Source organism: Emys orbicularis, chromosome 4 (genome assembly GCF_028017835.1).
Source record: "Emys orbicularis isolate rEmyOrb1 chromosome 4, rEmyOrb1.hap1, whole genome shotgun sequence".
NCBI classification, from domain to species: Eukaryota; Metazoa; Chordata; order Testudines; family Emydidae; genus Emys; species Emys orbicularis.
The window spans coordinates 91,642,444-91,655,473 of NC_088686.1; the positions used below are offsets into that span (position 1 = coordinate 91,642,444).

Consider the following 13,030-nt stretch of genomic DNA (forward strand, 5'->3'; position numbering starts at 1 on the left):
TCAGTTTTGCAGCCCTCTTTCTCAAGGGAGTGACTTCAGGGGACTATTGCTTGTATTTCCCCTCCCCCCCTTCTAGCTCTCTCTGATGGTAGAAAGAACCTATTTCATGTTGGCTAGCTTTGGAAGAAACTAGGAGGAATACAATTAAAAAGCACCCATTAAGTCACAGTCACAATTAACAAGCACATTACAAGCCAATATTTTCCAGGGTTTAAAACATTAACGTATCAACTTAACAATATCTAGGGTGACCAGATGTCCCAATTTTATAGGGACAGTCCTGATATTTGGGGCTTTTTCCTATATAGGCTCCTATTATTCCCCACCCCCTCTCCCGATTTTTCACACTTGCTATCTGGTCATCCTAACGGTATCTGACTATTTTAGTAACACTTTAAAGAAAGGTATCAATATTTAATAAAGACTGATTTTTTAAAAAAACATTTTGTTGCTCTATATACTCTAAGGCAGGGGTTCTCAAATTGGGGGTTGGGACCCCTCAGGGGGTCACAAAGTTATTACATGGGGGGTCATGAGCTGTCTGTCTCCACCCCAAACCTCGCTTTGCCTCCAGCATTTATAATGGTGTTAAATTTATAAAAAGTGTTTTTAATTTATGGGGGAGGGCGGGAGTCACACTCAGAGGCTTGCTATGTGAAAGGGGTCACCAGTACAAAAAATTGAGAACCACTGTCCTATTGGAAGCTTGATAGTTTTTCTTTCCCTACTGATTGTATTTTTCCATTTGAAACTTATTTTCCTCTTTTCAAATAGAGCTGAAAGTAGCTACATATACTTCAAACAGTTATTTAACTGCTGCTACATTGCCAACAGAAGGAATGTTAAACAGATTGTGCATCTCTCACATAATAGTGGCTCAAAAAACCTGCATCTTGGCAATGAAATGATGGGTTTTAAAAAATAAATATTTAGCATCTGGATGATCTTCCAAGTCATACTAAAAATGTACAGGTACCTTTGGGCTTAAATTCTATACTTCACAATGAAGAGTGCTTTGTAAAAAGCCAAACGCTTCTCCAGATGCTGCAAGTCTACAGCATTAAGTTTAGTTCATAAATTCACATTTAAACTGGCAACTCTGTTATTCTGTTGGCACATCTCTTTCCAAAACTCCAACCATAGGTAATACACTGTATCTGACACCATATTTATGAGCATAATTTCCCATGCTGATTTTGTGCATCTGAAACTTTTCCAAGATCTTATGCATTTTTTAAGAAGTGTGATTTCTAGCAATATCCATGTACACTATTTGCTTTTACTGAGACACTCCATGCCAACTTCAGATGAAATATTTATGAGTAATATAACTATAAGAAAGCTAAAACTCTGGGATGATTTTCTTTTCTGTTTTTTGTTTGTTTTTACTTGAATAGTTTGGCTTACAAAAATTACAGCATACAGTAAATGAAACCCTCCCAATATTTTGTACAAACTACATGATTTGATATACAAGGATTCTGTTTTATTACAGTGACAATGTACAACCATGTCTATTTACAATGCAAAAAGTATATAAACCACAATTACTGGCAGCCACTATAGTTTAGGAGGTAGCTTTAATTAACAAAATGAACTGAAGCCATATTTCCCATCATGTGTTCTATCAAATAATTTACAATACAAAGATAAAAATTCATTATATGCACAGTATGTACAGTTTAATTCTCAAAACAGCAATCTAGCTTAAATCTTAACAAGAACATTTCCAGAGTAACTGGTATGGCAGTGGATTTGCTATTGATTCAGCATATTGTTCAAGAAACTTATATAATTACACCTCTACCCCGATAGAACGCTGTCCTCGGGAGCCAAAAAAATCTTACTGCGTTATAGGTGAAACCGGGTTATATCGAACTTGCTTTGATCTGCCGGAGTGCGCAGCCCTGCCCCCTTGGAGCACTGCTTTACCGTGTTATATCCGAATTCGTGTTATATCGGGGTAGAGGTGTACTTTGATCATGCATTCATAACTTTATGTTGATCAAACTTCAAACTAAGTACAGATTAAAGGATAATTGATGGTAATTAAGTGATACTTGGGTCTTAGATGCTTAAGAAAATTTTTTTAATTAATTCACCAATTTACATGAAAATTAGTCCATCTCACCACATTGTACTTTACTTGGAGAGAAATAATTGGCAGAGATGCAGAAGTTTCTATATTGCAAAACTGCTTTTCATTGCCACCCCTTTTGGTAAAGTCTCAAGATGCTCAGAGACATCATTGTGTGTATAAACACTATTACTAACAGTGAATAGGGCTGCAAAATATTTTAGCTTCTCTCTGTCTCTTTCTAAATAAGCATGCTAACCTCACACACAGACAGCACTGACGATATACACTGTCTAGCCCATGGTAATTCCTTCTGGTAGTATGACCTTACATAATACTGAAGAATGGTACTATGGTTTTCACCTGAAGCAGTCTCTCTCCACTGAAAACCATATTCAGTTCTACCGCTCCCGACAACTGTTAATATTCTTATTTCATACAGTCTGCAGATCTTGAGGGATAAAACATTTTTTTAAATAAAAAATAGTTATCTTATTAAGATCAAATCTTAGTTTGAAATATAAAAAACAAAAATGTTATACCTATATTGCTCTCACAGTTCTGTATGGGAGACGTAGTCCCTTCTTTTGGCCCTGCAGTAAGTCATCCTGAGATTAATGCTGAAAATACTATACAAAGCTAGCAACAATTTTTTCTTAATTATAGAAAATCACATTTAAAAATAATTTCTTAATATTAACAGCTGTCCCTTATATTGTGCTTAACCAGAAAGCTTGACAGAACTTGCCTCACACAACAGTAGAAGCAAAATACAATTGGAGTTCAACATGGAAACAGACCTTTAGCACATAAAAACTGTATAAAAGAAACCAGTATTGCTTGGAAAGAATAAAAATATTGGGTTACAAGTTTTGGTTTACCCATTATTTACAGTTGGCAACTTTTCCTCCCCTCAAATGTATGGCTCAAGAAACTTACTGCCCACTTCCCTTCTTTACAAGTGACACCACACAATGATTACAAAAGTGCGTCCTGGTTGAAAGGTCAGAACAGGTATGGTCTACGAAACATTGTACTTCTTCCTTATGAGAACAGCTTACAGCAAAGCCTTTCAGTCTTTAATTCTTGGTATATTGTAGGCATAACGAACCAAAGGGAATCCTCTGCTTTGATAGAAACATGCGCGACCACAGGCCTGCACTTGGTCTGAACTGTCCGACACAAAAGAGTCATCCTCATCTGCATAATCAGAATGAGCAGACTGTGTGCCACAGTCTGACCAATACCCATCTGGCCGTTGGCAAGGCACCACTGCCAGTGTAGGACAACTGTGTGATTTTATTAAGTGTTTGCATGGTACAGGTTTGGATAAAAGAAGTGATTCACAACATTCACACATGGTAAGGTTACCCTGCAAATGTGAATACATGCCACAGTCATAGTAGAAATCCTGTGTCACACAGCCACCTTGAGTATTGACAGCAATTGCCACTACTCCATTTTTTTTGGTGATATGCCGTCTAAGTAATTTCCAGTCTTCCTTGAACATTGGGTTGAAAAAAACGTATAGGACTGGATTCAGACAAGCAGGTAATGGGAAAAATATTAGCGTAACAGACTTCATTATTTCAGGGCTGATAGAGATTGCAGTGATCAGTGGTGCAAATGAGAAAAATGCAACAGGACAGAAAAAGATGCAATTGGTGAAGATTAGCCAAGCGACATGCTTAATCATGCTGGATTGTGTGTTTTCTGAGAGGTCCTCTTTTTCCAAGTTGCAGTAAAGTTTAGTATAGATAATAGCCATTAGCAAAAATGCTAATGAGTTTAGGAGCACTAAAGTTACTGTAAACCCTAGTGAAGGTGTTTCTCCGGTGGGGAAGGGCAAGCAGAGTGGTGAGGCTGAATACTCCCCTTTATGGAAAAGTGGTAAGCATCCAGCTACCATAGCACACAGGAAAGCAAAAACTGCAGCAATTTGGAATTGTTTTAGGTGATTGCTTTTCCCATTTTTAATTATCTGTTTTGCGGAGAAGCTTCGTTCAACAGCTGCCAACATCAGGAAAAAAATGGCACTTTCTGATGAAAAGACTGCAAGAAACCCAGCAACTTTACAACCACTGCCAGTCTCCCACCATATGCCAAATTCAGCAAATCTTCCCCAAGAGACTGCATCCAGGAAAGTTAATATACCAGTATAGATTCCCATAAATAAATTAGAGACAGAAATCAGGCCTATAAACAGTTTGGAGGAAGACAATGGAGTACAAGATGCAAATATCGTTAACATGACAAGCAGGTTGAAGAACAAGGCAACCAGAAAAATAAACCAGACAGTAAGTCGAATCATCCAGCTTCCCAGTAAATATTCACAGGGCTTAAAAGCACCTAGAAGAAACACAACAAAAAGGACAAGGAATTAAGAAAAATAAAATATCACTGAAAATCTTACATAATTAAGCACTATTACAAGCACAGAACTCATTATTTCAGGAACAGCAGCACTCATCTGAACTCCTAAATAGGTCAGTTGAAAGTAAACTGTGCTGCTGAAGCTATTTACGAATTAATTAAGCCTGAAGAGATAATTACTAGGAAGAATGGTCACTCAGGAATAGTCCGTGTAAACAAAATAAATAATTAAACCCTAATTGTCTTTCTGCTACTCAATAGAGCTTTTATTAGGGTCACCTAAATAACTTTTATTTTTACCTCCATACTTTTTATGAACACATTGGTACAAAGAAATAGAAACAATTTGCTGTTCAAATCTATCCTGAAAAATTTGCCCCACTCCTTTAAAAAAAACCAACCAAACAAAAAAACCCGAAGTTCCTGTAATATGCGATTCACAAACACTCCCTTTGGAATAGCTGTGGGTTACTTTAAGTTGTCAATGTTTCTTCTTTAAAAGAAAAAAAAGTTACAAGGAAACACATTTGTAAAAAGCCAACAAACTCAATTTATTTACTTAAACAGGGGCAGGATTTCACCACAAGTTTTCTGTTCCCAGCCCTGCCAGTGACACACTGGGTTAACTTTGGGGAAGTCACAGAAGAAAATTATACTCTACATTTTTTGCCATGGAGATGAAGAAATGAGAGGTAAATCAATTTAAACCATAAATCTGTCACAAGGAAAGAGATTGAGCTTAAGCAGCATCATTGCTCCCACACTCCCTCAAATCCCCTCCACATGAACTCCTATAGGAGATCACATGGATGTCATGAAGGTTATTTAATGAATGTATCTAGTGCATTTTGAAAGTCAATAAGATGTGCTCTCTCTCTCTCTCTCTCTGTATTTATTTATTTACCTATATATGCAAAGTAATACTCTTGGAGTCCTCAAAAACTTTGCACATGCATCCGACGAAGTGGGTATTCACCCACAAAAGCTCATGCTCCAATACGTCTGTTAGTCTATAAGGTGCCACAGGACTCTTTGCTGCTCTCTCAAAAACTTTGTTTACCAACGTGATGGGCCTTGGCCCTCGCTGTGTCCCAAGCACTTACACTAAACGTCGTAAGTGGCAATCCCTCTTGCATATGGGGAATCTCAGGTGGGCCCAGCTCTATGCCACGTGCCAGTGGCCCTTGGGCGCAGGGAGCCATCTAGGGCAAGAAGAGGCACGGGCAGAAGGTGCTACCATCTTGAGCTGGTGAAAAGCTCCTGGAGGCTGATCCAGCCAGCACAAGATAACCCCAATTTAGAGCATCGGGGCCACAAATGGCCCCAAGACCACACAGTAGGTACAGTCTTCCCCAAACTCTAAGTGAAACAGTTATTGTGGAAAACAATCAAAGGTCAGTGCAAAAATCCCTTAAGGTCTTAACTGCCTTTTTGAACTCTGTTTCAGAACCCAGTAGAATTTAATCTTGCCTCTAGTTTATAGCCAAGACAAAAATCAACATGTTCTTCTGCATTGAGGGAAATCAGTTTACATAATAGTACAGTTGGATCATTAGAAAATAGACCAACCAAAACAGCTGACAAATTTCCCTTTCTTGCAGGCATTCCCAAGCAGTAGATTCCTCACTGAATAATTATTTTCAAACAATATTTTTTTCATATCACATGAACATACTAATGTTAATCAGAATACTACTTTAAGGCAAAAACTGCATACTATTTAGGAAAAGAAAAAGGGAACAAATAGTGTTGATGGAAAGGGAATTCAATATTTCCAAATCATTTTCTAACAGCTGTGGTATATACTAGTGGCTATCTCTTCCACTCAGATAGAAAAAATCCCCCTCAGCCTTCAACCACCTTCATCTATTGCCTCCTCTGCCACCTCATGCTTTTTGTTCCCCCAGGAAAAGTCTTCCTTTTCCCATTCTCAGTGCAAGCACATGGGTAAGGTGGAGAGGGAGGAGTTTTTGATGCTTCTAATTGCTGGCCCCATTAGTTAAGTGATTGGCAATCTATTCTCTGCAACTAGACAAAATGAGGAGTGGACCTGGCGTCTGAGCAGTGATTCTGTATTTACACAGAGGGCAGGTGTCCTACTCAAGATCAGAGCAACATCTTGGACTGGGAAGAGATTATGAGCAGGGGAGAGGAGGGGTTGAGGTAGGCAGTAAGCTTAAAAAACAAGTAGTTGTGCTTAGCTCCTTAAAGAGCTGAAGTATCACCAGCATGTGCAAAATGAGAGCGCTAAAAGCTGTAAACCTTATACCATAGCACAGGAATTAGAATTCCTGTGAGCAACCTAACAATCTAAAAGCAAACAAGCACAAAGCAGCATAGGTTAAATTCATTCCCAATGTAACTGCTGAGTTCAGTGCAGTTACACCAAAGACGAATTTTTCCCTATAATCATAAACTGCTTTTCCTGTGACCCAGGAAATCTCTCTAACATTCCACATATGAAAACAGAAGCTGGCACAAAAGGCAAAAGCCAGTCTGGTGAATCTGAATAATGGATTCAGAATATTGCCATGAGAGGCAGAGATAAAATAGGTGCAGGCCCCTCTCCATCCTGTGGCAATTGCCTTGGCAGTATGCCTCTGTGCAGGGGGGGATGGGAGGGGAATGGGAAGGTGGCAGGTACATGGCAGGAGCCATATTAGCTGGCTGGAACAATGTGCAATGGTTCTCAGCAGGTCTGTAGTGGGCAGTGGCTTTGGAAGTATGTCTGAGCCTTTTGGGTGACCTGGCAAGGAAGGAGTAGCTGCTACGGAGAAGGAAGATAGGTGGGCAGGAAGAGTAGCAATGGAAGCTGTCTGTGGTGTTCCTTTGTAATATCAGAGAATTTCGGCAACTCCACAAGCACTGCAACCCTTTATAGTTGGAGCAGTTCGGATTCTCTGCTAATGTGGAGAGTTGGTCCAAAGCATTAAAAGGACAATATATACTGTCAACTCTAAATGTAAAGGCTAAGACTCTGTGCACTGAGCTTGGGAATCACACCTGGACTTTTTCCAGCATGGCTCTCTACTACAGTGCTAAATTGGGCCAAGTCCTGTGGTATTTACTTATCCAAAGATACCACTGACATCAGTGGGAGTTTCACCCAAGCACTGCAGGATTGTGTATACATGGGGACCATGAGGAATTAGAGACATAATTCAGTAGACACCTAAAGCACAATGAAAGGCTAGAAGTTCAGAGTATAACTAAAGTGGTTGTTTTAATTACCTGTCGTGGGTGTACAATGAATAATTGTCTGACCCAGTTCTTCATTCTCATCAGCGTTTGGAACATCTGCATCTGCTGTAGCTGAGTAAAGGCAGGAATTTTAGTCCCGAAGTAGTATGAGTTTGATTTTTTTCAAATATTTTTAACCAGATACTATTTTTTTTAAACCACCTAATTGAGCATCCAAGTATTTTTAAATCATTAAATCTGAAGCAATTAACTCCATTCTCTGGGGATTATATATGCTGAATGCTATTTTTATATATATTTATTTTCCACCCCCTGCCATCATACTATTTAGATTCTATTTTGTTCTGAGGGACATGAGGAACTCTGCAAAAATCCCCAAGACAAATCCGTTGGATGCTAGGACTCAACAGGAGTTCAAGAAAGGAAAGGAAGGAACAGGCCATTTACGCCCTTCCTCCTGTTGTTGCTCCACCCCTGCAGTAATCCCATTACATCTTGTTTCTCCCCTCTTTTATCCCCTTCCCTGTACAGTACTACTGGGCCCCTGAGATGAATGCTATGCGGGGGAAAGAGTTGGGAGATGCACCCCACCAGCAACCTCTCTCCTCTCTTTGCCCTCCACACTCAGCACTCCCTACTACAACATACAGGCATGGGTTCTTGCCATGCCGCAATCCTTAGTGCCCACAAAGAATTGTGGGATCTGGCTGGCTCCTGGAAAAGAAATTCAGATGGACTTTGGGTCCCAGGAGTAAGAAAGGTTGAGAACTATTGCTTTAAGCCAAGTCTGCCCCAGCCCATATCAAGAGGAGAACTTGGAAACTTGAAACGAGGGATTGAAAACTCACAGTTCAGACCCTGTCTCTAAAGGGAGATGGAGATGCTGAGACCAGCAGGATATTTCTCAGAGTGTGTTCTGGGAAGCAAGTGAATAGCAAGATAACTGACCCTGCCAATTTAATACAATGGAAGAAGAAAAAAATATTTTCTAACTGAAACAGGGAAAAGCCTATGTTAGCCAAGCAGACTCATCCCATCTGTTTGGAAATAGGAATTGGATCACATAGAACCAACTATTTTGTAGCGGGTTCTCATATAATAAGTCTTTAAATGAGTTTCTACATCTGTTTGTTGGAGAACAAAATTACCTGCCTGGCCTGGCCTAACTTATGCAATGCAGCGGAACACCTAGTACAATGGAAGCACTCACCTCTATCATGATCTATCAACACGCTCTGATCGTGGTGGCTGGAATCTTCCATGTTAGAATTCAAATAAGAGTCACAACCCCAAAATGCACAGCACTGGTAGGCATATGGAACAGACAGAGACCTGAAATACAGGCAAAACAATGAACAATATTAGCTGGCAGCATCTATATTCTTAATTTTTAAAAGTGGCATGCCTCAAAGCTAAAGCTGTTCAAGAGCAGCTTTTTGACACATACATTAATAAAGACCAACTTCAAACTAGAATCAGTTATGAGAGTTTCTGAAGAGCTTACACTTTAGGATACTAAAACTGACTAGAGATGGGCAAAAAAAGGGAGTTCTTGATTTTTGCAAAAGCAAAACTAAAATAGGTGGTTTGGATCAGGATTCCGTTTCATCCAAGCCCTCAGTCTACGGTGAAGGTAAAGAAACATTCCTCTGGGTTTGGCTCAACTCTGTCTTATGCAAAGCAAGTTGTTACTAGTATTCATGTTATCACTTGTATACATAGAAATGAAAACTAATCAAGCTGGCTGGAGAGTAACTCTGTTGTGCAAGTAAGTTAATTCCCAGATGACCACATTATTAAGCATGCATCTGTCATCCTCATTGTTCATTCTGTTTACATTAAATCCTTCACAGAGTAAGTCAGGATTTCCTGGTATGCACCTTCCTTTCTGCCAGCAATACGACATGCTAAAAAATCAGTGCAAAAAAGGATGGGAGGGGCTGGTCACACATACAGTTCAGCACTAATTGGTTACCGTAAAAATCTGTGCAAAAGCAGTGGCCTCATGGAGCTTTACCTGAATTTTTCAGGTAACATGATGTAGCCAACCTGATTGCTAACAATGTACCCAACTGTTTTGCCTCTTCTCAATCTATATGGAACAGATTATATTGCTAACATTGGAAGTTATTTTTCTTTCAAGATAAAAGAAAATTAAGGTGGAAGATGGGGTGAGGGGGGGAAATAGTACAATAAATCACACTTATAGCAAATGGGGCACTGAAGAGATTTAGAAAAGCGGTGGATATTCAAAGAACTACCACAAGATTAGTCAGGTAGGTTGCACTTTGATTTCTGAAGCATGGTCTCTGTACTCTAAAACTGTGGCATTTCCTCACCACTCTGGTAATTCCTGCATCTGGAACGTGGAATTTTGCAAGGTTCATGTCAAAATATGGTAATTCTTACCAGTCTAAAATGCCCCTGTGCTAATCAATATTAAGCAATGTACATAGGTATACAGTATTTTGAGATGGGCGTACTTCTAATTACCCTTACAACAAAATCTCACAAAACCAGTCACTCTGAGTCAAGGCTATAATAGAAATCCTACAAGAACTGTATTGTGCCTGGACACTATTTATATGCTCATGTTGGAGGAGTGTCAGAATAGTGAATGCCATGCTACAGTAGTTCTCAGCTTTTGGATAAAAAAAGCTGAGTCTCTTGTTAACACACGACTGAATATCACGAACTCCTGGGATTGAATCCTAGACATCTGACTCTTTCCTCTGGTCTTGGGCAAGTAACTGTCTTTGCCTCAGTTTCCCCATCTATAACAATTCTTACCTGCTTCATAGGGAACATAAGAATTGTGTTTCTATCGGTCTCTGAAAATGAGAAAAGCTACATAACGGTCTGATCCAAAGCCCACCAAAGTCAATGAGAGTGTTTCCATTGATTTCAACAAGTTTTTGGATCAGGCCCTAAATGCCTACTGTTGTTATTGTGCTGGGCCTCACAGGATAACCGCATTTGTATAAAGGGTTGGGGTGGTGGAATTATAAGCCAGCTCCCATTTTCCAGACTCTAGGAAGTGGACATGCTCAGTCACTGGCAAATGGGTCTTCACAGGTATCCAGAACTCCATCCATACCACTACTCCAATTCAGATTTAAGAGGTTGGGTGGAAGGGTGTCAAGGATTCCAAAAAGAACAGGTGAGAGCAGCCTTATGGAATAAGAATGGTCAAGATCCCCCTTGACTTATTACAAAAATCCAGCACAAGTGAGCTTAGTTAACAGGAACACAGTGACCTTAACTGAGTTGACTTGACTTGTGTCACGTTGTTTGTTCATCTAAATGCTATTTTAAATGTTCATCTGAACAGTCTGTAGTTTTATCTACTAACATACCGGAGCTTCACAAAGTCCTTTGCTGCCAATGCTTCTTTCAGCTCAGAGTTGCCTGCAAGTTTAAGCTGGTTTAGCCCATTCAGTCCTTCAGTTGGAAATGAAGTCAGCTCATTGAAACTTAAGTCTCTGAAAGGTGAATATTAAAATTGTTACACACAGTAAGTCTGACGATCCCATGGCATGTTTCCTATCAGTAGGGATCTGCTCTAGTGTTTGTTGGCTAACATTCTGTCCTCCAAAACCCCCATCAAGCAGCATGTCTTCTGTCCTCCACACAAGAGAGAGGAGTGCCTCATTTCATTGCTGTGTGTGTGTAGTTTGGGGATCTCTAGAGATGAAAAATTATAAAAAAAAGCAAACACACATCAGTTTTGAGTGAGAAAATTTTACCATTTCAGCAATTTAGTGCTGGGGGTGCTGGTTTATTGCACAAAATGGCCTACTTACAGATTAGTTATAGCACCAAGTGTAGTAAATGCCTCCTTGTGAACCTGCTGGATCAAGTTTCGACTGAGATCACTGCAATTAATAAAAAATGCCATTTAGTTAGCAATTTAACTGAAATGTCAGAATAACCATTGTTTGGGAGCTCGGTAAGTGGCAGTCACATTATACCTCTGACAGGAAAGTCAAGTAATCTGCATGGTTTAACAACATTTTGGTATCTCCATGACATTTTCCATATAGAATCATGTATACATGGGCTTAATCCTGCTAAGTGCTGGGCATCTGCAGAGAGGTGAGAACATAAGCTCTCTGTGACAAGAACAGGTCTTATTTTATATCTGTACAACACAATGGGACTCTGACTAGAGCTTTGGAGTGTTACTGTAATATAAATAAGATGGAGAGAGCAGCGAGTTTTCACATGCAGGATCAAGCCCAGAGGCCTTACACCGTAGTGACTAACTGCTGCTATTATTTACTTAATAGCAGCTGTGAATTTCTGGGATCTCATATCTCCCTTTTATTAGCTCCTCAATAAGTAATGTACACTTTCGTATTATCAACCACATTTTAAGTCCTAATGTTTACCAATAAATTGTTTCATATTATAAATCTGCCACCATCAAGTAAAACACATATAGTAGTGCTCCAGCAAAAACATTAACATGACAGTGAGCAGCCAGAAAAATCTCCCAAGAAATTTAACCTCTATTGCTCTCAAACTCCTTACTATTTGTCCATTTAAAAGCAGGCATGCCAAACCTGTGGGGAAAAAACGCAGAAATTGGGCTAGTTTTTGGCTTGTAGTTTGTTGCTTGTTTGGCTTGTAGCAGCTTGTTGCTTCTTTTTTTTTTTTTGATCGGCTCCCAGCAAGCAGGGGCCAAGGGGGGGGGAGAGAGAGAGAGAGTCAGGGGTGCACAGCGGGCCCACCACAGTCCCCAACTACACAATAGGGGGGATCTAGTCACAGAGTGTTGGGGTTCTTAGGAATTGGCTTGTTTTGGCCTTGTTTTGAAATGGGATTAGTTTGATTTTTGGCTTATTGTGAAAGTCAGAGTGCTTATTTACTGCATGAAAGTTGGCAACTGTGTTCATGTTTACTACTTTAGGGCTGGGAGAATGACATTTGCCCTACTTTACTTATACTGCTTTTTGCAATTCACTTCAGGTAAAAATAGTTAACTTAATTATAAAAATGACAAGAACCCCTTTTTACCAAACTTGGTATGCAAAATACATATTTTCTCGCAATGTATTTATATTAAGTACGGAAAAAGAGTAAAACTGGTGCCTAATAAAAACAGTAACTATCGTTTAGATCAGGGGTCGGCAACCTTTCAGAAGTGGTGTGCCAAATCTTCATTTATTCACTCTAATTTAAGGTTTCGCGTGCCAGTAATACATTTTAACATATTTAGAAGAAGGTCTCTTTCTATAAGTCTATAATATATAACTAAACTATTATTGTATGTAAAGTAAATAAGGTTTTTAAAATGTTCAAGAAACTTCATTTAAAATTAAATTAAAATGCAGAGCCCCCCAGACCGGTGGCCAGAACCCGGGCAGTGTGAGTGCC

The 13,030-nt window shown here is 39.4% G+C and overlaps 1 protein-coding gene across 1 annotated transcript in view; it reads right to left on the minus strand.

Moving 5' to 3' along the window:
* Positions 1-3,149: 3,149 nt before the first annotated feature.
* LGR4 (leucine rich repeat containing G protein-coupled receptor 4) overlaps positions 3,150-13,030 on the minus strand; it is a 127,767-nt gene continuing 117,886 nt past the window's right edge. The window contains exons 14-18 of the mRNA XM_065403496.1: positions 11,455-11,526; positions 11,008-11,133; positions 8,862-8,983; positions 7,682-7,762; positions 3,150-4,426 (exon numbers count right to left, since the gene is read on the minus strand). Of these exons, the coding sequence (XP_065259568.1) occupies positions 3,150-4,426; positions 7,682-7,762; positions 8,862-8,983; positions 11,008-11,133; positions 11,455-11,526 (1,678 nt within the window). The remainder of the gene's footprint in view (positions 4,427-7,681; positions 7,763-8,861; positions 8,984-11,007; positions 11,134-11,454; positions 11,527-13,030) is intronic.